This window comes from Mustela lutreola, chromosome 17 (assembly GCF_030435805.1).
Source record: "Mustela lutreola isolate mMusLut2 chromosome 17, mMusLut2.pri, whole genome shotgun sequence".
NCBI classification, from domain to species: domain Eukaryota; kingdom Metazoa; phylum Chordata; class Mammalia; order Carnivora; family Mustelidae; genus Mustela; species Mustela lutreola.
The window spans coordinates 40150539-40174130 of record NC_081306.1 but is presented as its reverse complement, the minus strand read 5'-3'; the positions used below and the strand labels follow the sequence as shown (position 1 = coordinate 40174130).

The 23592-nt window shown below is 45.6% G+C and overlaps 1 protein-coding gene and 1 pseudogene across 1 annotated transcript; both read right to left on the bottom strand.

Moving 5' to 3' along the window:
* Positions 1-3895: 3895 nt before the first annotated feature.
* Positions 3896-6716, bottom strand: ZNF789 (zinc finger protein 789). The gene is made up of 2 exons (XM_059154746.1): positions 6581-6716; positions 3896-5112 (listed from the first exon to the last, which is right to left on the bottom strand). Exon 2 carries the CDS (start codon positions 5090-5092, stop codon positions 4100-4102), a length of 993 nt encoding a protein of 330 aa, XP_059010729.1. The 5' UTR covers positions 5093-5112; positions 6581-6716; the 3' UTR covers positions 3896-4099.
* Positions 6717-8706: 1990 nt separating this feature from the next.
* On the bottom strand, positions 8707-17614 carry LOC131819553 (zinc finger protein 789-like; annotated as a pseudogene).
* Positions 17615-23592: the final 5978 nt, after the last annotated feature.

The following is a 23592-nucleotide window of genomic DNA, read 5'->3' as shown; positions in this document are numbered from 1 at the left end:
ACAGACAGAGATCACACATAGGCAGAGAGACAGGCAGAGAGAGAGGAGGAAGCAGGTTCCCCGCTGAGCAGAGGGCCCGAAGCGGGGCTTGATCCCAGGACCCTGGGATCACGACCCGAGCCAAAGGCAGAGGCTTTAACCCACTGAGCCACCCAGGCGCCCCAGGTCCACTCTTTTAAAATTTTATTTATTTATTTGACAGATCACAAGTAGGCAGAGAGGCAGGCAGAGAGAGAGGAGGGAGCAGGCTCCCCGCTGAGCAGAGAGCCCGATGAAGGGCTCGATCCCAGGACCCCAAGTTCATGCCCTGAGCCGAAGGCAGAGGCTTAACCCACTGAGCCACCCAAGCGCCCCAGAAGCCCACTCTTGTAAAACAATTTTAAAGGGTCACTTCCTAGTTATCCTACCCCAAAATATTTCCCTTACTGAGCTAACATTATTTACAGGCTTTGTCACTTACCATGCAAACTATTATATACAATAAGTTAATGTGTATAGGCCATGTCTTATCCCAGGACAGTAAAGGGTGAGTGTATTAGTCGACTCCGAGGCAAAACAAAGGACCTCAGAGCGGGTGGCTTACATAACACACATTTATTTTCTTGAAGTTCTGGAGGCTGGACGTCTAAGATCAATGAGGGTTGGTTTCAGGGTTGGTTTCTGTGGAGGGAGAGATCTCTAGAATTTCTTCCTCTTCAAAGGGCACCAGTCTTTATCACCGAAGACTCTGCACTTAGAACCTTATTTAACCTCAGCTACCTCCTTAAAGGCCCCATTTCCAATTACAGTCACACCAGGGTTAGGACTTCAGCGTATAATTCGGTCCATAACAGGCAGGAATAATGTTTCCAATCTTCACTTTCTCCTACCCATCTCACACAGCGTCCTGCCCAACAAAATGGTAAGGCTAGATTTTTGTTAAAAGTGTTAGAAGACCTGACTGAACCTAGGGGAAAGAGTGATATGGTTATTTGATTAATTGCCCGAGTGTGTCTTCATTTTAAACATTTCCAAGTTCTTTTTTTTTTTTTAAGATTTTATTTATTTATTTGACAGAGATCACAAGTAGGCAGAAAGGCAGGCAGAGAGAGAGGGAAGCAGACTCCCCGCTGAGCAGAGCTCCCGATGTAGGGCTCGATCCCAAGGACCCTGAGATCATGACCCGAACTGAAGGCAGAGGCTTTCATCCACTGAGCCACCCAGGCGCCCCAAACATTTCCAAGTTGTATTCTGGAAGGTCCTGTTCCCTGCTCAGGACTCAAGAGGTCTCTAGGGCAGTGGCATAGAGTTAAAAGGGAAGCTCCTGGGGCCCAGGGGTGGGAACCACAGCAGCACATGTGTGGGTCCCATCAGAGAGTAAGGGACCAGAAGTTCATGGAGCATCTGAGGTTCCTTTAAGGGACGTGGGGGCAGGGCTATCTACTAGGCACACACAGTGGGGTGGGCCAGGCTGAGCTGGTGAGCCCATTTCCCACTGTGCTAACCTGGCAGGATTCTGAACAGTCTCTGGCAACCCCCAGAGCCCCAATAGGTGATCACAATGGAGTGCGGGCTCGTATGACACAACGTGGCTTGAGAGCCCCTGTGGCCACTCATCGTGGATACCCACATATTCCTATTGCCACTTCAAGTGGTTCGTCTAGAGCACCTGTTCTCTTCGGAACCCACCCTGATAATTCTAGTGGGCAAAAGGCTTATCGTAATTGGGCTCCCCACTTTATTTTTCATTGTCCAGGCCCACTTGCAGACTGTATGGCTTAGTTTAGCTATTGGCCACAGCCCAAGTGTAGCCTTCAGAGCATGCCTCTAGTTCTCCTATAGCTGAATGTATGCCTGTAGCTGAGTCTCCCCAGACCAGACTGCTGATTTCCAAATCAGTTCTCAGCCACACAATACGGGAGAGCTGTCATCAGGAAACCAAGCTGCCATTTTTATTTTTAAGATTTTTTATTTCTTCATGTAACAGAGAGAGATCACAAGTAGGCAGAGAGGCAGGCAGAGAGAGAGGGAGAAGCAGAGTCCCTGCTGTGCAGAGAGCTCAATGTGGGGTTCGATCCCAGGACCCTGAGATCATGACCTGAGCCGAAGGCAGAGGCTTAACCCACTGAGCCACCCAGGAGCCCCCAAGCTGCCATTTTTTAAATGTCTGTATTTCTTTTAAAAGATTTTAAGTAATCTCTACAGCCAACATGGGGCTCAAACTTGCAACCACAAGATCAAGAGTCACATGCTCCATGATCGAGCCTGCAAGGCACTCCTATTTATTTATTTATTGCTTTATTAGGGAGCTTTATGGCTTCCATTTAGCAGTGGAAGGAAGCACTTTTCATAGGTTCCTGTCTCCCTAGGTTGTTTTAAGTGGGGCTTCTCTCTCACTGGCTTATTTCCCCCTCAGTCAGAAGTCAACTTTGTTTAGGTTCTTCTAGCCTGTTCATGCTGACCAGTACAAAATTATTGCCTTTTTTTTTTTTTTTTAAAGATCTTATTTATTTATTTATTTGACAGACAGAGATTACAAGTAGGCAGAGAGGCAGGCAGAGAGAGGAGGAAGCAGAGAGCCCAGTGTGGGGCTTGATCCCAGGACCCTGGGATCATGACCCGAGCTGAAGGCAGAGGCTTTCACCCACCAAGCCACCCAGGCGCCCCCAAATTATTGCTTTTTGAATCCAATATACAATCTGTTGTTATTTTCCTCCGGCAAGCCTCACGATTCCTTTATTTTCAGAGGTGCCACTTCCTTTTTCTCAATAGAGCTTTGTTTTTTTGCGTTGGGTAAGAAGTCAGAATTGGTAGGAGCAAGAAAGTAAAATCAAGAAGAAACTAGAGGGGATTTATAGGAGAGCATCCAAATAGCAGCAGTTTATAGTGCAGACCTAGGATGATGTTTAGGATATTAGAATTTCAAATGGGTTTCTTGTACTGGTAGCCGCAGGGAAGAGTCATATGGTCAGCTCAACCCATGTAACCTGAATGTTAAGAATGTGCTTGAAATAACTGGAAGCAAAAGGGCTAGGGCTCCTCGAGGACTATAGTCGACACTTTCTGAGCACAAGCAACTCACTTGTGGGGAGAAGAGGTGTTGAAACACTGGCAGGGGAGTATGGAAGAGACAGAGCAGAGAAGACCACTGATAAAGCAGCTGCCAAGGTGAGTGAATGCAGAATCCCATGGCAAAACCGAAAACAAGTGTAAAACGTAGGCTTCAGAGATATTCCACCCAAGGGAAGAAAGGCTCATGTTTGTGAAACTCCCACCAAGCATTAGCTGGGGCCTACTCCCACAATGTGGTTACCCTACAGAGCAGTGGCCTTTTGTGGTTTTAGAAAAATCCTGCAGACCGAGAGACACACGAGAGACACACGAGCGACACACAGTGCAAGTCAGATGAAACCCAACAGAGGGGGTAAGCAGAGGGCGGTGGGCAGGCCAACAGCATCTGCTGTCAACAATTGACTTAGAACTCTCAGTAGAATCTAGTAGCACACTAATTTTAGTTTATGGATAAATTTAAGCGAGTTTTTTAAAGCAGGCTCCACACACAAAGTGGGGCTTGAATTCACGACGTCTCAGCCAGGCACCCAAATTTCAGTAATTCATAATCTCACTAGTTACTTGTGAGTGGCCATTGTTTTACTTTTAAAAAGTTAATGTAGGGGTGCCTGGGTGGCTCAGTGGGTTAAAGCCTCTGCCTTCGGCTCAGGTCATGACCTCAGGGTCCTGGGATCAAGCCCTACATCGGACTCTCTGCTCGGCAGGGAGCCTGCTTCCTCCTCTCTCTCCCCGCCTCTGTCTCTGCCTACTTGTGACCTCTCTCTCTCTGTATCAAATAAATAAAATCATTTTAAAAAGTTAATGTAGTATCAGGTAATTTTTCTACATAAAACCAAGAAAAGTATCTTTTTACACCTTTCTTTTACTTAAAAACATTTTCCCCCAGGGGTACGAGAAATAAAAGTATTCCTACATCATTCATAATCTGTCAAATAGTCTCAAGGCTAAGGAACCACGAAGTTTTTATGCCTCCCTTCTGCCTGGACTTGGACAATGAAGGAATAAGGAGCTCAAGGGAGTAGTCCAAACACAATAGCCTGTGTTAGTGTCATATTGATAAATGTTCTCTGTGAGTACCCTGATGCTTAATAAAGCTTGTGCGCCAGATGAAAGATTTTCCGCATTTGTCACATCTGTAGGGCCTCTCTCCGGTATGAATGACCTCATGGCGATGAAGATTTGCCTTAAAACTAAAAGTCTTGCCACACTCTCTACATTCAAAGAATTCCTCCTTGGTATGGGTTCTTCGATGCTGAATGAGATCTACACTCCGGCTAAAGGCCTCTCCACATTCACCGCATTTGTGAGTGTTCTGTTTGGTATGAATCTGTTGATGGCTCAGAAGGGTCGAATGCCGACCAAAGGCCTTCCCACATTGGAGACATCTATGGGGTTTTTCTCCGCTGTGGGTTAACTGATGTCGAATAAGGGTTGAATTCTGACTAAACGTTCTTTCGCACTCACTACATTTATAGGGTTTTTCTTTGGTATGAATCCTCCTATGTTCAATAAGATATGCCATCTGACGGAAACATTTCCCACAGTCATGACACTTATATGGCTTTTTCTGAGGATGACACTGTTTATGGACAGCAAGAGTGGACTTCTGTTTGAAGGCTTGCCCGCATATATCGCAATCAAAGGGATCCTCTGACGTGTGAATTCTTTGATGTCGAATGAAATTTGCCTGACGCCTGAAGACTCTTCCACATTCACTGCATTCATAAGATTTTACGTTTGTAAGAATTTGCCTGTGCCGCAAAAGCAATGATCTCTGATGGAAAGGTTTTCCATACTTCTCGCATTTTCCCTGCTTCTTCCGTGTTTGAGCATTCTGATCTCGATTAAGGTGAAGGTTCTGAAAGAGGTCCTTGTGGTATTCATCACCAAGAGTAGGGAATGCACGTCTGTAAAGGTCCCCCAATTCACTACATTTATGTAGCTTTTCTGCAGGTCTCTTGGCCAGTGTTTGCTTTACCACTGATGTCTTACAGGACTCTGAATCTTCAGAAATTTTCTGTTTTGGAGTTGGCTTTTTCATCCTGCATCTGATTTCAGAACCTAACCAATAAAAAGAAAACATAGAAATGACCTGTGCACCGCAGAAGGAAAAAAAGAGAAGCTAACAGTGTATGCTATCAGACACTCAAATGAAGCTAAAATAGTGCTCACTTAGTTATTGTATCATCTGGCTAAAGGGGCCAAAATTCTGATTTTCACAGAACTCCTGGCTTCAATAGCAGAAAGAGTTCTGGACATCAACTAACCAACAGAAAAATGCACAAGTGTGTGCCAGAGAAGTGAGAATGGAACAAACCCATCAACTCCACTGGAAAGCAACTTACTCTGGGTACTCAGTAGTGTCACATAAGTGTAGAAAAGGCATCTTATACTTTCTCAATAAGCAGGTTTTCAACAGTTCTGGGAGAACAACTCCTTAAAAATGGGCAGTGTAGGGGCGCCTGGGTGGCTCAGTGGGTGAAGGCCTCTGCCTTCGGCTCAGGTCATGATTCCAGGGTCCTGGGATCAAGCCCCGCATCGGGCTCGCTGCTCGGCAGGGAGCCTGCTTCCTCCTCTCTCTCTGCCTGCCTCTCTGCTACTTGTGATCTCTGTCAAATAAAGAAATAAAATCTTTAAAAAAAAAAATGGGCAGTGTAAGACAGAAGAGGAAAGGAACCAGAGGGAAGTAGATACAAAAGCCAAGAGAATATGGCAGTGGTTCTCAACCAGGGGTGATGTTGCCTCCTGGAGGAGAGTTGGTAATGTCAGAGGACCTCTCTGGTGGTCACATCTGGGGTGGTGCTACTCAAATCTAGTGGGAAGAGGCCAATGATATGGCCAAACACCCTACAGTACACAGGACAGGCCCCCACAATGAATTATCCAGCCCAGAATGTCAACAGAACAGAGGCTGAGAAACTCTGGAGGAGAAGGTTATGGAAAAAGGCAGAAGCAGCAATCAGGACACAGTAAGTAGGAACAAGCAGGTATGTCAAGAAACACCATGGGAATGTGAAAAATAAAATGGAAAGCAAAGGAACAAGAGGAAACAGAGAGGAAGGAAAAGTAACGAGGGTAGAATAAGGCCTATCTGGTTTGGCGTTAAGAGCCGTCGGACGGGCTGCTTCAGAGAAGAAATCTACCGCAATGAATGAGCTTGGCAGACTTGAAATGGAATCCCAACTCTCAACCTACTGGGTGACAGAGATCTGAATCTTTTCGAAGTTTATTTATTTACTTTTAAGTCATCTCTGTGCCCAACGTGGGGCTCAAACTCATGACCCCAAGATCAAGATCTGCACACTCCACCGACTGAGCCAGACAGGGGCCCCTGAATCTTTCAGTTTTTTTGTCTGTTAAATGGGACTAATGGTCACGTGTACTACTTTCAGAGGGCAGCAGGGATGAAAAAGTGGGAGGAGGTACACCAAACCCCAGGCTCAATCTCTGGGGCACACAGGGGGTTTCATTAGTTTGGCTTTCCTGCCTCTTCAGGATTTCCACTCAACTGGGCCTTCTCCTCACCCACCTGGGCAAGCACTACTGGAAGCCTTCCTAGTCCCGGCTCTTGGCAGATCCAGGATGCACGGTTCTTCCCACTGCTCCAGCAGGCAGATCACCTCAGGTTTGGGAAAGTGAAATCCTACTCATGGGGAAGTAAATGCGATGTGGTTAGTGAGTCAGGGAAAGATGTCCTAGTGCTCAGCTTAATGCCCTTGGGTCTACAGTGGCAAACAGATTAGGATAATAATCAAAAGGGCTGGTGGGAATAGAATTCGGCCCAGTCTTTCTTTCTGACAATCTGACAATCTTTACGGAAAGCCTCAACAACCATCACACTCTTAGATGTGGTCATTTCACTCTTAGGGATAGAGGCTACAGAACAATTAGGACCAAGATGAATGGACCAGAGCTGTTCAGCAGAGTTGTACCAGCGCAAAGCTGGAAATAAAGTACATCAACAAGGCATGTAAATGCAACGAAGGCAAAATATTAGGCAGATACTAAAAACCCATGTGTTCAAGAATATTAAAATAGGAAAATGTTCCCTATAGGTTTTAAAGCAGAATGCAAAACTCATGTGAAGTACAATCCAAATTTTTTAAAAAACTATGCATGTGTATGTATATGTACATAGGTATACATATATATGAAAATACAAGGAAAAAGTCCAACCAAAATGTTAATGGGGATAATTTCTGGGCAGTGGGCCTGCAAAGGATTTTTATTTCCTAATCTGTTATTGAAAAGTCACTGGGTAATACAAAGAGACTTGAACGTGCCTGTACCCTTTAACACTAAAATTCTGTATCCTGGGGAATAGTCAGAAATTTATATGAGGATTTATGGTCGGAAACATCCATTCGAAAATTATAATACAGAAAATGATAACTTCATAAGGAAGCCAACAACAATAAAAAAAAAAAAAAAACCCAAACTAAATACCTCCACATGGGAAAATGATTAACTATTACAGATCATACAATAGAATTACATTACGGTCATTTACTGTATTTATGGGGGCTTTTAATAGCATCAGGAAATGCTGATGCTATAATGTTAAGATTTAATGGAATTACAGCATTATATGAAGAATATGTTCGGCTACATTTTTTAAGAGGAGAAAAACTGGAAGGAAATATTCCAAAATACGAACAGCGTTATCCCTGAATGTTCTCCCCTCCCCGTCATAATTTCCTGTACCTTCTGTGTATTCAAGTCTGCTCTTAAAATGCTTTTAGAAGGAAAACAGACATCAAAAACTCCAGAGGTGGGTGGACAATCCCACAAGAGATGGTCAAGACTGTGGCAAGAGTGTCAGTGTGGAGGTCAAATCTGTGGCTCCAGAAAGAAAGCTATTTGTTGAAGAAATGCCCTCCCCACCCCCGGAGGAGACTGCACTGGAATAAGACAAAGGCCGGCTCCCCAAGGGAAAAAGCAGTGAAGTTTCAGATATGAAGTCAGTTAAGAGTCATTTCCTGGACACCTGGTGATGCTGCAAAAAGGAAGGAACCCATTTCCAGAGAGAAGACTGAAAAAGATGTTTCAAGAGAAAAGAAGCTAACTTTTGGAATCTAATCAGCCATAATCTTTTCGGCTCCTACAGGTCTTTTTTTTTTTTTTTTAATATTCCATTTATTTATTTGACAGAGAGAGATCACAAGTAGGCAGAGAGGCAGGCAGAGAGAGATAGGGAGAAGCAGGCTCCCTGCCGAGCAGAGAGCCCGATGCGGGGCTCGATCCCAGGACCCCGAGATCATGACCTGAGCCGAAGGCAGAGGCTCAACCCACTGAGCCACCCAGGCGCCCCATTCTACAGATCTTATAGATGTGGAGGAGGCAGAGCAGGGTGGGGAGTGGATTAAGCATCTCTGACCTCTAAACCAAAGGAAACTATTCATTGCCCACAATCCCTTATTTGAAAGCTTTGAAGCCAGGCATGTTTCAGGATTCAAAATTTTTTCCAGATTTTAGAAAGGTGATGTGGTGTGTCCATTTTTTATCGTGTACTGCCCCCAACAGGGGTTGGAGCCGTACCCTTAATTAAACACAGTGACATTTCTGATGCTTAACAGATACAAAGACCAAGTGGGAAAAATAAGGATGAGACATAGCTCCCTGGAGGAAGAGATCAGCTTTGACCACTTGATGACTTTATAGGTTGGGTCTTGCAGCCAAATGAGTTACGGTAAAAACTAGTTTTTGGAGTTTCTCTGATTTTGGAATGGCAAGGGACCGAGGACTTGTGTAGACACTCAGAGTCAAATCTTCAAGCCACGTCATTACCCAACAAGATCATGTTTCTGTAATTCTCCAGCATCACATCTCTGTAGAGGTCCTTCTGAGCCCAGTCAAGTTTGTTCCACTCTTCCCTGGTGAAATACATCGCCACATCCTCAAAGGACAGCAATTCCTGAAAACAGAGACTAATTATAGGCTCAATTCATACAATAACTTTGTGAGCTATCACTATGATTCTATAGGTTTGAGGCCGTCAAGTGAATCGGCCAAGCTCATTCTTTCTTCTCTAGTACAGAGTAGAGAAGCTTTTTCTGTAGAGGACCAGAGGGTAAATATTTTAGGCTTCCTACGCAATTTGGTCTCTGCTAGGATTATTCTGCACAAAAGCGAGGAACTACAGGTAAGTGGATGAGTATGGCTGTGCTCCTTGACCGCCAGGTCCAGGTCAGTTTGCTGACCCCGCTCTCATACAATACCACCTTTAACACGGAACATGTTTCTGCCCTGGGTCCCCTAGGAAAGAGATGGCACATTCCAAATAAGGTCCCTGAAGATCAGTTAGCATGCAGGCTATTCAAAAGGAAGGTGCTTCGTGGAAACCAACAAGGCTGGCTCTCATGGGGAACAATCACCCACCCCGTCTGAAGGGGAAGAAGGTAGGGGAGGGTTACTGGAATCTAGAAGGTTGTTGGAAAGGAAGCAAGACTGGGGCTATGTGGATTCTGTCATCCCACAGCCTGGTAGGCAGGGCACTGTGGGAACAAAACTGACCACCACCTTCCTCCAGGTTTCTGGCCCCCTGACCCCCTCCACCCCATTGTCAAAATCCAACCAGAAGCCAGAGGGCAAGAAAACCCACTGATGGCATATAAAGGTCAGCCTCCGAGGGTAGGGGAGGCTGAAGCATACATCAAAGGTGGGCAAACAGAGACTATTTAGTACAATATATACGGTAGAAGTATACACATGCGTTCAACTCAAGTGGGTGGAGAAAAGAAGGTGCCTCACACTACTGCAGCCTTTGGGGCAGAGGCCAGGTGTCTGCCCACCAAACTCCCTTCCCTTAGGAGAACCGATGTAGCCTGAGGGGCTATCAGAGCAGGACAAGGGCATTCAGTAATAGGAAATACCACCACCACCCGTCAGGAAACCACCACCGGAATTCCGGAAGTACAGGGTCCCTCTGTCCTCCCGACCCAGGCTGACTTTCAGAATTACCATTTCAAGCTCCCTCCCACCACCATCCCGGAAGTCTCTCCTTCAACCAGAGCTGTCCTGCTGGTCTCCTCAGCTGACATTCTCTGTTGCTGTGTGTGAGCAAGCCCTGAGGAATAAAATGACTTCATCTCCCCCAGGGTAATCTCTATACATTCAGTTATATGGCCTTTAATGTTGCCCCAAACTCTCACCCTCCTATTCCTCCCCAGAGTCTTCTGTACCTTTACTACCCTCATTCTTCCAGGAAACTCTGGGCAACAGTAAGTTGTTAGGCTTTACGCTGCAGGCCAGCAATAAAGGTTCCAGCTCCTGCTGAGGCCAAAGGATACAGCTGTTCAGACTGTGCACTGCTCAAACCTAGAAGGCACCAATTACATAACAGCTGTGTAAATGGGGTCCCTTGGAGTTGCTACCTGCACAACCTGTATGATTCTATAGTAGCCCAGGTACCTGCTTAGGGAATGGACCATGCAGGGGGAAAGATGGAGTCAACACGGTAACAGTCCAGTGGGAGGTACTCAGAGGGGCCAAGGAGGACATGTGTTCACCAAACCACTTCCTTCCAGAAGTCATTGCCAGTTAGGTCCCAGGTCCCAGGAAAGAGCCCAGAGGGTACATGCTCCCTAATTCACACACACACACACACACACACACACACCGCCATCCCCGCCACACATTACCTACATTCTCATTCAATCCTTTCGCTTTTCCCTCAGCTAAAGAAGCTGTCTTCCTAGCAATCCCTCCCCTCCTGCCTCAGTTTCCATTCCCTCATATCTCCTCCAGAGTCTTAATCCAACAATGAGGACTCTTCCTTTTCTATATCTTTACTCTCTTTCCCCTGTGGTGCTGTGATTTTTTTTTTTAACTTTTTATTTATTTTTTATATTTTATTTATTTATTTGATAGAGAGAGATCACAAGTAGGCGAGAGGCAGGCAGAGAGAGAGAGAGGAGGAAGCAGGCTCCCTGCTGAGCAGAGAGCCTCATGGGGGACTCGATCCCAGGACCCTGAGATCATGATCAGAGCCTTAGGCAGCGGCTTAACCCACTGAGCCACCCAGGCACCCGGTGCTGTGATTTTTAACAAGAAATATATATTTAGTGGCACTGGTTGGCTCAGTGGGTTGAGCATCTGCCTTAGGCTCAGGTCATGATCTCGGGGTGCTGGGACTGAGCCAGCCTCCCTCCTGAGTGGGGAGTCTGCTTCTCACCCTCTTCCTCTCCCTCTGCCCCTTCCCTCCTCTCGTGCCCGTGCTCTAATAAATAAAATCTTAAAAAGAAATATACATTTAATCTTCATCCTCATTTCTGGCACAGAACTCCTAAAACCCTTGGAATTTCTAAGGGATAAGAGCAGGAGCCTCTCTTTATATTTGGTCTTTTGTCCTTGGTTTTTGAAATAGCTCCAGAGGTGAAAGGAGAGTCTCCACATTCATCACAACTTCCTTCCACCACACCTGAGTTTATGTTAATGAGGTGATCTTTGGAAAGGCCCCAAGGATGGCGCGCAGGTTGCCAAAGGAACCAGCCACGTGATTAGAATGTTTGAACCATCCCCCATTTCAGAGGCAGGAGAGGGGCTGGAGATCCAATCAGTCACTAAAGGGCAATGATTTACTCAATCAAGCCCATGTAATGAGCTTCTATAAAAACACAAAACAGGGATGGGTTTGGCCTGGGTTGGCTCGGTTGGTTAAGTGCCTGCATTCAGCTCAGGTCATGATCCCAGAGTCCTGGGATCGAGTCCCGCATACTCGGGCTCCTTTCTCAGTGGGGAGCCTGCTTCTCTCTCTGCCTCTGCCTGCTTGTGCTCTCTCTTTCTGACAAATAAATAAATAAATCTTAAAAACACACACACACAAAAGAATGGGGTTCAGGCAGCTTCGGGGTTGGCGAGTGCGTGGAGAGCTGGGAGCTTGGCGTACTCAGAAGGTGGAAACTGTGCACCTCCTCTGTCTGGGTGTTCCCGAGTCACAGCCTTTTATAATAAACCTAGTAAAAGCCAGTAGAAGTAAACAGTGTTCTTGAGCTCTTTGCGCCACTCTGGCAAATTAATCAAACCGCAAAGGGGGTCATGGGAAGCTCCAAATATATAGCCAGTCAAGGCACAGGTGTCAACCTGGACTTAAAACCGGCTGATGGCAGAAGTGGGGGGAGGGGCAGTCTCGTGGGACTGGGCCCTTACCCCACCGAGTCTGATGTGCCCTTACCCCATGGGGTCTGATGTTAACTCCAAGTAGAAAGTGTCAAAACTGAGTTAAATTGCAGGTGCCCCCAACCCCACTGGTGTCACAGAATTGTCTGATCTGTGGGACAAACCCCAACATGTCTGGTGTCCTAAGTGTGGCATGAAAGGAGAAAGCAGAGAAACACAGGAGTGTTTTTCCTAAACACTCACTCCCCTCACTCCTTCCCCTTCATCAGCAAAAATGCCAAAACTTCTATCTTTTTTTTTAAAGACTTTTATTTGTTTAGGGGCGCCTGGGCAGCTCAGTGGGTTAAAGCCTCTGCCTTTGGCTCAGGTCATGATCCCAGGGGACTCTCTGCTCAGCAGGGAGCCTGCTTTCTCCTCTCTCTGCCTGCTTCTCTGCCTACTTGTAATCTCCCTCTGTCAAATAAATAAATAAAATCTTTAAAAAGACATTCCTGTGCCTGCCTTCCTGTCTGATTTCTGCTCTCTCTCCTTCCCTTACGAACCAGCTCCTAGGGTAAGACTACTCTCACTTCCAGTAGCTCCATAAGCCAACCTCTGGTTTAAGCCTCACCACACATCTGCAACAGCTATTCCCCTGCCTACTTGGGATCACAGGGACAAGTCATGCTATTAATGTAGGAAGCCAGAGGGTTTCACGAAGAGGAGTTTTTAGTTCAGTCTCGAAATACGACTATATGAGTTTGCCTGTGTATGGAGAGAGCAGGCTATGCGCAGCAATGGAGGAACAGAAGAGCACCTCGGGTTCTCTGGCGGGCAGGGCAGGCTGGGGACGAAGCCGGAGAAGCAGGGAGAGCCTAGGACTCCTCAGAAAGTTCAGACACACTGGAGCAGTGTGGTAGAACTGCAACAACTCGAATTCCCTCCCTCTTGTCCAACCTTCTTCCAAAATCGTTGCCATGGTTTCCTAACTTGTCTCCCTTTTTTTTTTTTTTTAATATTTTATTTATTTATTTGACAGAGATCACAAGTAGACAGAGAGGCAGGCAGAGAGAGAGGAGGAAGCAGGCTCCCTGCTGAGCAGAGGGCTCCTGACCTAAGCCCAAGCAGAGGCTTAACCCATTGACCCCTTACTTTTAAATGCAGCTTTTTAGAATCACCCTCCATAATGTTACAAATTCAGTAAGTAAGCTTACTTGTACCCTTTAGTACACCCAGATCAGAATTTATCCCTGTAATGCAAGAGTCTGTTTACATATCTACTTTTCCCAAAACAATAAAAACAAAACAAAACAAAACAAAACAAAAACAAAAATAAAAAACAAAAAACCTGTAAACTCCTTCAGAAAGTTTATCTCTAGCACAAAGGATAATATCTAATACACAGTAACACTCAATGACAGAAACAATGAACAACTATGATAACACATCTAAAATTCACAGAGTGGGGGCGCCTGGGGTGACTCAGTCATTAAGCGTCTGCCTTCCGCTCAGGTCATGATCCCAGGGTCCTGGGATCAGGCCCCGCATCAGGTTCCTTGCTCTGCAGGAAGCCTGCTTCTCCCTCTCCCACTCCCCCTGCTTGTGTTCCCTCTCTTGCTGTGTCTGTCTCTGTCAAATTAATAAATAAAATCTTCAAAAAAAAAAAAATTCACAGAGTGTTTAAAATAGAACTAGATACTATGTAAAGTATTATTGACCTATTTGACTAAGTGCCTCACTTAATTTTCACAACTCTTGGTCATAGGCAGTATCATCCCATTTACAGTTAAGTAAACTGAGGCCCAGGGAGCTTATGTACCTTGCTGACAACAAAGCCTGGATTTGAACCTGCCTGACTCCAGAGTTCAGGCTCTTTACAGCCCACCTTCCAAGAAGGAAAAATCCCCGAATTAATAAAGATGGCTCAACCTGAACAAAGGAGTCAAAGCCATTGCCTGGCTACCGGGACTACCCTGAGGAAGGGGAGGAGAAGCCCAGCTTACCTTCCACCCAGCTGTCAGGAATACAGCTTCCAAGTCCGGGTCTCCGAGATGGGGCAGGGCTGCCGCCATCAGGCTGGACTGAAGGAGAAAAGAAGATAATGAGTAAGGCCAGTTCCAATTTAAGTCTCTCTCCCCAGGCAGCCCTGGGACAGGGAATTCCAACTGGCCATACACACCTGAGCCAGTATACAGTCACCATGTTTGGTGCTGAAATAGGGGATAAAAATGAAAGGAGCTGTTAGAATGGTCTTTTTTTTTTTTTTTTTAAAGATTTTATTTATTTATTTGACAGAGAGAGATCACAAGTAGGCAGAGAGGCAGGCATAGAGAGAGAGAGAGGAGGAAGCAGGCTCCCTGCTGAGCAGAGAGCCCGATGCGGGACTCCATCCCAGGACCCTGAGATCATGACCTGAGCTGAAGGCAGCGGCTTAACCCACTGAGCCACCCAGGCATCCCTAGAATGGTCTTTTTAAGGAACTTCTGAAGTTAGCTCAATTTCCAAAGCTTTCTCCCAGGGCCCTGCCCTCCCCTTCTCCCTAGAATATGTTCTGTAGGACCTCACTGAAAGACTTGCATACACAAAGGGACAAGACCATAGGCAAGAATAGAACTCTAAGGGTGCCTGGGTGGCTCAGTGGGTTAAGCCTCTGCCTTCAGCTCAGGTCATGATCTCAGGGTCCTGGGATTGAGCCCCACATCAGGCTCTCTGCTCAGCAGGGAGCCTGCTTCCTCCTCCTCTCTCTCTCTCTCTCTCTCTCTCTGCCTACTCTCTGTGATCTCTGTCAAATAAATAAATAAAATCTTTAAAAAAAAAAAGAACTCTGACCCACACCTTGCAACAACCAGCCCAGAACCCAAGTCACACCCAATGAAGCAATCAGCCCAAACCAAGATCAGGTCAATAACTACCAGCTTATCCTTAATTCTGACTTTCTTCCTACAACTGAGGACCAACAGAGAAAGCCAAATACACTCCCCTACCCAAACACCTAGGATGTTCTGCTTCTATTTATTTAACCTACCTCCAGATTTCTCAAGCCAACACCCTCCAAACTGGGCACATCTGAGCTTTCCATTTCTCCACCATAAACCTTACCCCTGCCTGCCTCTGGGTCTCCGCCAAGCAAGGATTGGTAGCTCACTCCCTTGCTACCAGGATCTGATCATTCTAGATCATTCGCAGGATCTGAATGAAGAGCCTCTGCTTGTTCTTGTTTTGGGGGATGGGGGAAGGTGTTCATGTATTTCTACATCCTACAAGATTAACTCGGAGAGTATAAAAACGACTTTAAGGCAGTTAGAGATTTCAGGCTACATATTACAAGCACAGAAGCAATCATTGTCAAAACAATATTCAGAGAGCTTTACTAGACATGAATATTTATTGAGAAATATACAGCAAACAAGGATACTTCAAAACTGAAAGCATGAAGAGGCTGAGCTCTCAGCAGCTACCGCTTAGTTCATAAAGCATAAGGTGTAGCAGAATATGCCGCCCCATAATTATCTTGAGCTACAGGCACTTGAAAACAGGCAAACACAGAGAAAGCCTTTCTCTGAACTCCCCTTATCTGCCTAAAGACCGATCCTTGAAAAGGAACTCAATTGTCATAAACTCCCCTCCCGGGAAGACAGACTTCTGTCACAGGAGATGAGACTACACATTAACACCACCCCCAAACTGTCATAAGCCCTCAGGCCTCCTGTCTGCTCTTCTGAGGACCCCCCTTCGTCTTTCCTAAAACTCATTTATTCCCCTCTAAGAGGCCTACATCCTCTCTCCCCTTCCCCGACTAAGAGGGTATTTAGGACTGAATTTTTTTTTTAAGATTTTTAAAATTTATTTGACAGACAGAGATCACAGAGAGAGAGGAGGAAGCAGGCTCCCTGCTGAGCGGAGAGCCTGATGTGGGGCTGGATCCCAGGACTCTAGGATCATGACCTGAGCCGAAGGCAGAGGCTTTAGCCCACTGAGCCACCTAGGCACCCCATTAAAGATTTTTTTAACTTATTTATTTTTAGGCCTGAATTCTGACCCACTGCAGGAGTTACTCATTTCTCTGTATTTCCTACACATGTTAATAAACTTGTTCTTCTCTTAATCTTTTATTGCTGGGACCTCAGCTAAGAACGGAGTAAGAAAATTATTTCTCCACCCCTACACACGAAATGAGGAAGTACCTTGCTTTTTATTGACTGTTTACTAGAAACTTAAAATCCTTCTAGACTAAAAAGCACTGCAGAAGCTTGTTTTTAGCTAATTGGCTAGGAAGCTCCAAGGTCACCATGACATGAAGACAGCTTAATTTTCCTAAAAGAAGAGTCAGCATTTGGGGGAAATTAGGACAGCTCTAGTTTTGATTCCACAGCTCGGGGTGGTTGGCCTGGAGGTATATCCAAACAGTGATCTTTACTTTGGCTTTTCTTTGACATTAGAAACTTAACATCGTTACTCTCTGGGAATACACAAGTGATGGGACAGAGGTGATTTTCATTTTATTTTTTTCCTTATGCTTTTTTTTTTTTTTAAGATTTTATTTATTTATTTGACAGAGAGAGAAATCACAAGTAGGCGGAGAGTCAGGCAGAGAGAGAGAGAAGCAGGCTCCCGCTGAGCAAAGAGCCCGATGCGGGGCTCGAACCCAGGACACTGAGATCATGACCTGAGCCGAAGGCAGCGGCTTAATCCACTGAGCCACCCAGGCGCCCCTCCTTATGCTTTTTTCTGGCCACCGGTGAACCTTGCTTTCTGTGAGTGCATTTTTAAGAAAGTCTCTCGCACCATTCACGTTCCCTAAAAATATTATTTGGAAGATGCTCTGTCTTTTAAGCCAGGAGGCACTCCAAAAAATGTCACCGACCAAAGACTTCACGATTGGGGAAGGGACCTCAAACCTTTCATTATCTAAACTATCCGTCTACCGTGAACCCGGTGCATTTGGAAGCCAGAATCTTGAATGCCACTTCTCAATAATGGGAACTCCTGAAACGTCCAATCACATCTGCTTTTCGCCTACAACCAAACCAGCCTCTCATTCATCCGACTTGCTCTTCCTTACGCCACGGAAAATATTCACAAGTTGACATCTTCAGGAAGACGCTCCGTAAGTGCCCTGCGCCCTCCCCTGAGGGTCTCTCGAGCCCTGACACCTGCCGTGGAGCGGCCATTGGGGTTTCGCCCGCGCCACGCACCCCCTAGCTCCTCTCTCCCCACACCTGCTGCGCTCCTCTGACTCTCCGCCGCTTCACCTCCTCCAGGAAGTCCTCAGTGTCTACCTGCAGCAGCCATAGGGGCCGGGATCCCCTCTCGAGGTTCCCGACCGGACCCGCGATGCGGTCGGCGCCCCTCCAATGACCGCCCCCCAACCCGAGAGCGCGAACGCGGAAGAAACCCGCTCCACTCGCCGACCCTCATTCGCGCGCGGAGAGCCCCGCGTCTCGCCCCGCGTCTCGCCCCGCGTACCTTCTAGGAAGCGCGGAGGCTTCGGAACTCTTTGGTCAGGTTCAGAGAGCCGCAGCCTCCGGTCTCACGCACCCGCCGCTGTGGCAGGGGCCAATCAACGGCCTCAGAGGGCGCCGGGTGAGCCACGTGACTCCCAGGCCCCGCCCCGCCCGGTTCCCGCCCAGCGAAGCAGTCCGGAATCTCCAGTAAGAATCACCTGAAGGCTCTAAAATTCCACCACCGAGATGCTCGTTTTCCACACCAATTGAATCAGAATTTCTAGAAATGGGCCCTTGTGCAGCCGGGTTTTTAAAAAGCTCCTCTTTTGAGTGTAGAGTACAGTGACCAACTTTTTAGAGCGCTAACCCTGGACGCAGTCCTACTAGACGAATAACATAGTATGTCATAGTATGTTGAATACAATGAATGACTATACGTATCTGTGTTATTCAACATAAAAATATGAAAATAGGTACTTACCTAAAATTGCGTATTCGGAAATGACCCGAATGCTATTTATTTCATTTATTTTTTATTTATTTTTAGCATAACAGTATTCATTATTTTTGCACCACACCCAGTGCTCCATGCAATCCGTGCCCTCTATAATACCCACCACCTGGTACCCCAACCTCCCACTTCCCCCCCAGCCCCCCACCCCACCCCACTTCAAACCCCTCAGATTGTTTTTCAGAGTCCATAGTCTCTCATGGTTCACCTCTCCTTCCAATTTCCCCCAACTCCTTTCTCCTCTCTAACTCCCGAATGCTATTTAAATAAAGCAACATAGGATTTATTATCAGTGGCGATTAGTTGTAATGGATAGTAGAACTAACCTCTGATCTGATTCCATGTTTAGCAAAGAAAAAAAAAAGTAACAGATTAAGAAAAAACACTTGTGGGGCACCTGGGTGGCTCAGTGGGTTAAGCCGCTGCCTTCGGCTCAGGTCATGATCCCAGGGTCCTGGGATCGAGCCCCACATCGGGCTTTCTGCTCTGCAGGTAGCCTGCTTCCTCCTCTCTCTCTGCCTGCCTCTCTGCCTACTTGTCATCTCTGTCAGATAAATAAAGAAAAAATCTTAATAAAAAAAAAAAAAGAAAGAAAAAACACTTGTGTGAAATCTCCCTTTCAGACTTGATTTCCATGGGCCAAAACACTAGAAACAGAGAGAGAGAGAGAAGGAGAGGGAGAGAAAGGGATAGGGTGTTTGTTTTTACCAGTATCCTACTAGTTGTTTGACCTGGGACAAACTAGTTCACTCTTCGGTATGTTAGTTTCCATACATGTACAATGAGACTAGGACTATGAACTTCATAGGGTTGTTCTGAGTCGTAGTAACCCCTAATCCCCTGTTTTGCTTCCCACAGTTTGTTACTGGTGGCAGTCATGTTCCAGAAGCAGATGCTCCTCCTTCTGACATATCCTGAGAAGGTCGTAGTAGCCGAATGCTACCTACAAGGCCTACCTTGTTCACCTCACTTCATCTCATCACAGGCATTTTATCATCTCACATCATCACAAGAAGGGTGAGTACAGTATTGATAAGATACTTTGAAAGAGAGACCACATTCCCATAGCTTTTATTACAGTATATTGTCATAGTCATTCTATTTGATTATTGTTGTTGTTTATCTCTTACCATACCTAATTTATAAGTGAAACTTTATGATAAGTATGTAAGTATAGGAAAAAACATAGTATATATAAGGTTTGGCACTATCCACAGTTTCAGGCATCAATGGAAGGTCTTGGAATGTATCCCTTCACAGGTAAAGGGGGGATACAAAGTAGAGGAGCCACTTTCTGCTTGTTCTCTACTCTATTAAGAGAGTTTATAGGGGTGCCTGGGTGGCTCAGTGGGTTAAAGCCTCTGCCTTCAACTCACATCTATGATCCCGGGGTCCTGGGTTCGAGCCCCACGTCGGGCTCTCTGCTCAGCGGGGAGCCTGCTTCCCCCTCTCTCTCTCTGCCTGCCTCTCTGCCTACTTGTGATTTTTCTCTCTCTGTCAAATAAATAAATAAAAACTTAAAAAAAAATAAAGTAGTCAAATTCATAGAGACAGAGAGTACAAGGGTTGTTGCCAAGTGCTGAAGGGATGGGGAAATGGAGAGTTGATGTTTAATGGGGACAGAGTTTCAGCTTGGGAAGATGAAAATAATTCTGGAGATGGACTGTGGTGATCATTGCATACAGTGTGAATGTCCATGCCACTGAACTGTCCACTCACAAATAAAAAATAAATAATAAAATTAAATTAAAATTTTAAAAATAAAAATTTAAAAAAATTTAAAAGTTAAACTTCGTGTTATATGTATTTTACCAGAATAAGATATTTTTTGTTCTTTAAGACAGTTCAAATTACTTTCATATCAGCTTGACTCTTTCAAGGCTTGTTTTGTAGCTTTGTAAAGATGAGTCACCCCAAGAAGAGTGTGGCCTTGGCTTGAAGCTTGAGCAATTCTTGACCTTCCTCTAAGGCTAGTTTTATACTTTTGCTAATTATGGCAATTAGAACATGAGCATCTCCAAGCTCTGTATGAACTCTGAGAATTATTCAGCTTACAGTTTCTTGTTAATTCTTTGCCGGACATTGATTCTACTAGGAACAGACTCAAGACGACCCATTATAGAAATTTCTAGATATTTTCTCTGTGTAGCTTCTGGCTCCCTAGGATTCTGCTACCCAAATCCCAGTTACCTCAACTTCCTTGAATTCAAATCTCTGTCTTCTCATCTTAGAGAGTCTGCTGTGGTCTGTTTGGACCCTTCCTCCCCTATATTGTGGAATAGAAGATGCTTTTTTTCCGGGATCACAGGTCTGAACTGCATGTTGTCCCCAGTCAGAAACATTTTTTCATGCATTCTGTCTAGTTTTATAGTTTTTTACGGTGAGTTCATTAAGCCCAGCCTTAGTAACTACATCACGTCCAGAAGAGGCAACTCAGTATAGTTTTAACATGCATTTCCTTTATTATGAATACACTTAAGATTTTCATATACCTGAATTCTATTAAAAAGAACCAATGGAGGCACCTGAGTGGTTCAGTTGGTTGAGTGACTGACTCTTGATTTTGGCTCAGGTCACGATCACAAGGTCATGAGATGTAGCCCTGCATCGCGCTCTGTGTTTAGTGCACAGTCTGCTTGAGATTCTCTCCCTTTCCTTCTGCCCCTCCCCCTGCTTGCTCTCTTTCTCTCTCTCTCTCTAAAATACATAAAATCTAAAAGAAAAAAGAAGAAGAAGAAGCAACAGGCCCAAAATGGAATCACTTGGATTAAACCTGATGCCAGCAGGCCAAGTCTGGAAACCCAGAGGGATTTCTGCAGGACCAGCCGTGGAAGTCCCTGGCTGTGCATAGGACAGAAATGGAACAATGCTAGCAGGAAATGAAAGCAGAGTTTATTGAAGGTGTAGAGAAAGTGCAGGTACAGAGTGTCCGGGAGAGTCACAAAGGAAAGGAAGGAGACTCATTTTTGTTCAGGGTCTGGGAGTTTTTACTAAGGACAGTGGCCTGGTGAACGTGTCCCTTCAGGCATCTAGGAACTGGTCAGAACAAAGACGAAGGCCCAGGTGTTATTCCTTGGAGCCAGGGGGCCTTGGGATCCAGATGTCTTGTGTCATGGTCTGGAATGTGCACATAATGGCTGTGGTGTCTAAATGAGATGGCTGTCCGATTGGATGGGAGCCCCCAAATGTGGGGCAGAGATCAGGTGGAAGCCAGTAGGGGGGGCCATGAAAGAACTCACCTGAGGCAAAACAAAGGTAACAGGAGTTTATGAATACCCCCCCAAGAGAGCGGAGGGCAGGACAGCAAAGCAGAGACTGTCTACAAGGAGGAAAGGGGTGGCAGCTGTTAGGTGAGGAGGTAATGGCAACATAGGGCATTTTCCCTTTTTTGGGAATTGTGCCCGATTGTAAGTAGACCATTGGTGAGTTAGGGCCTATGGATATTACGAGATGGGTTCCCTGATAGGCCTGTCTGTATTCAGCTATGGGGTCGCCGTGGGCCCTTTCTACAATCCATCACTCAAGCCTGTTTGCCTAAAAGCAAATGCTTCCTCTGGTCATTCTCTCCTGGGCCTTCCTTAGATGCTACCTATTCTAAAGGAATTATTAGCTCCTTGTGCCTTATAAGGAGGACTTTCTGAGTCCTGTGTTGAGTGGTGTGAGGGTGTAGGGGTGCAAGTCCTAGGAAGAATAAAAACAGAAAAAGGAGAAAAAAAATAAAAGCAGGAGTCCTTCAGTTTCCCTACCTCAAACCCATGACACCATACCAGGATTTAATACCTGACCTAATTACTTTCAACCTTCCCTAGGAATGTAATCCTAACCTGTCAGTCTGGAATTTTCTGGTCAGCACCAATGAAGCAATGCTCCTAACAGGTTCTGTTGTCCCCCCAAGGAAGGTTACCTTGCCTTGCCAGAAGATTTTTTTTTTTTCATTTATGACTTCCTTGTTCCACACCCTCTTTGCTTTTTTTTTTTTTTTTAAGATTTTATTTATTTATTTGACAGACAGAGATTACAAGTAGGCAGAGAGGCAGTCAGAGAGAGGAGGAAGCAGGCTCCCTGCTGAGCAGAGAGCCCGATGTGGGGCTCAATCCCAGGACCCTGGGATCATGACCTGAGCTGAAGGCAGAGGCTTTAACCCACTGAGCCACCCAGGTGCCCCTTTGCTTTTTTTTTTTTTTTAAGATTTTATTTATTTGGGGGCACCTGGGTGGCTCAGTAGGTTAAGGCCTCTGCCTTCAGCTCGGGTCATGATCCCAGGGTCCTGGGATCAAGCCCCGCATCGGGCTCTCTGCTCAGCAGGGAGCCTGCTTCCTCCTCTCTCTCTGCCTGCCTCTCTGCCTACTTGTGAACTCTGTCTGTCAAATAATTAAATAAAATCTTTAGAATAAAAAAAGAAAGAAAGCTGAATTATGTATATTGGCATCCAATAAGGGGACCTCTTGGTCCTAGATGATGGGATTATGCTCCTGGATTCACCCCCATTCACCACTGGCACCATCAAGCAAGTGCCTGACAAGGAAGACTATTTACTCTTAAGCCTCGCATAGACCAAACCAGGGGATAAGATTATTTAATACTAGGAGAAGGTATCTGTTCTCCTTCTAGCATACCTACTGGCTGCTGCTCTTATCCCCTGTTCAAAAGGGTGTTTATTGAATTGTAATAGTAAAATTAACCTGAATCCTCACAAGATGGTAGCAAGTAAGCCAGTTCTCTCTTCTGGTCAGGATCAACAGTACACCACTCCTGCATGATAGGAATCAGTAAATAGTCTTCCCCACCAGGGAACTCATGCTGTTAAGAAACCTCATAATGACCTTGAAGTCAATGCCCTTCACAGTTCCTTGTAGTCTATGTTCTTCCAGGCCTTGAAGATGGGAATGATAATTAGGAATTCTATATGGGCTCCCATTTTCTTCAGCTCAGTGACCAACAGGAGAGCTCCCCTGGGTTCCCAAATCAACATCTTGAGTCATAGTACCCATTCAGGTCCACTTCAAGTAGCTCAGGATTAGGGCCACCTCCTAGGCCTAGGACTGTTCACTGGATATTGTCCTATAAAAAACAGGAACTCAGTCTTTTTTTTTTTTTTAAAGATTTTATTTATTTATTTGACAGAGAGAAATCACAAGTAGATGGAGAGGCAGGCAGAGAGAGAGAGAGGGAGGGAAGCAGGCTCCCTGCCGAGCAGAGAGCCCGATGTGGGACTCGATCCCAGGACCCTGAGATCATGACCTGAGCTGAAGGCAGCAGCTTAACCCACTGAGCCACCCAGGCGCCCCCAGGAACTCAGTCTTATCACCGAGGTTGACTTTCGTGGGTGCCTAACTGACCTGGAAAGCGAATACATTTTTTTCAGAAAATCAGAAATGAATTCTGACAGAAGCATATAGAAGGAATAGTGAAGCCTATCCTTACAGTTAAAGTTTCTGACATTTATGATGATTTTTCTATATCAAATCATAATGGACATGTAAATTATTT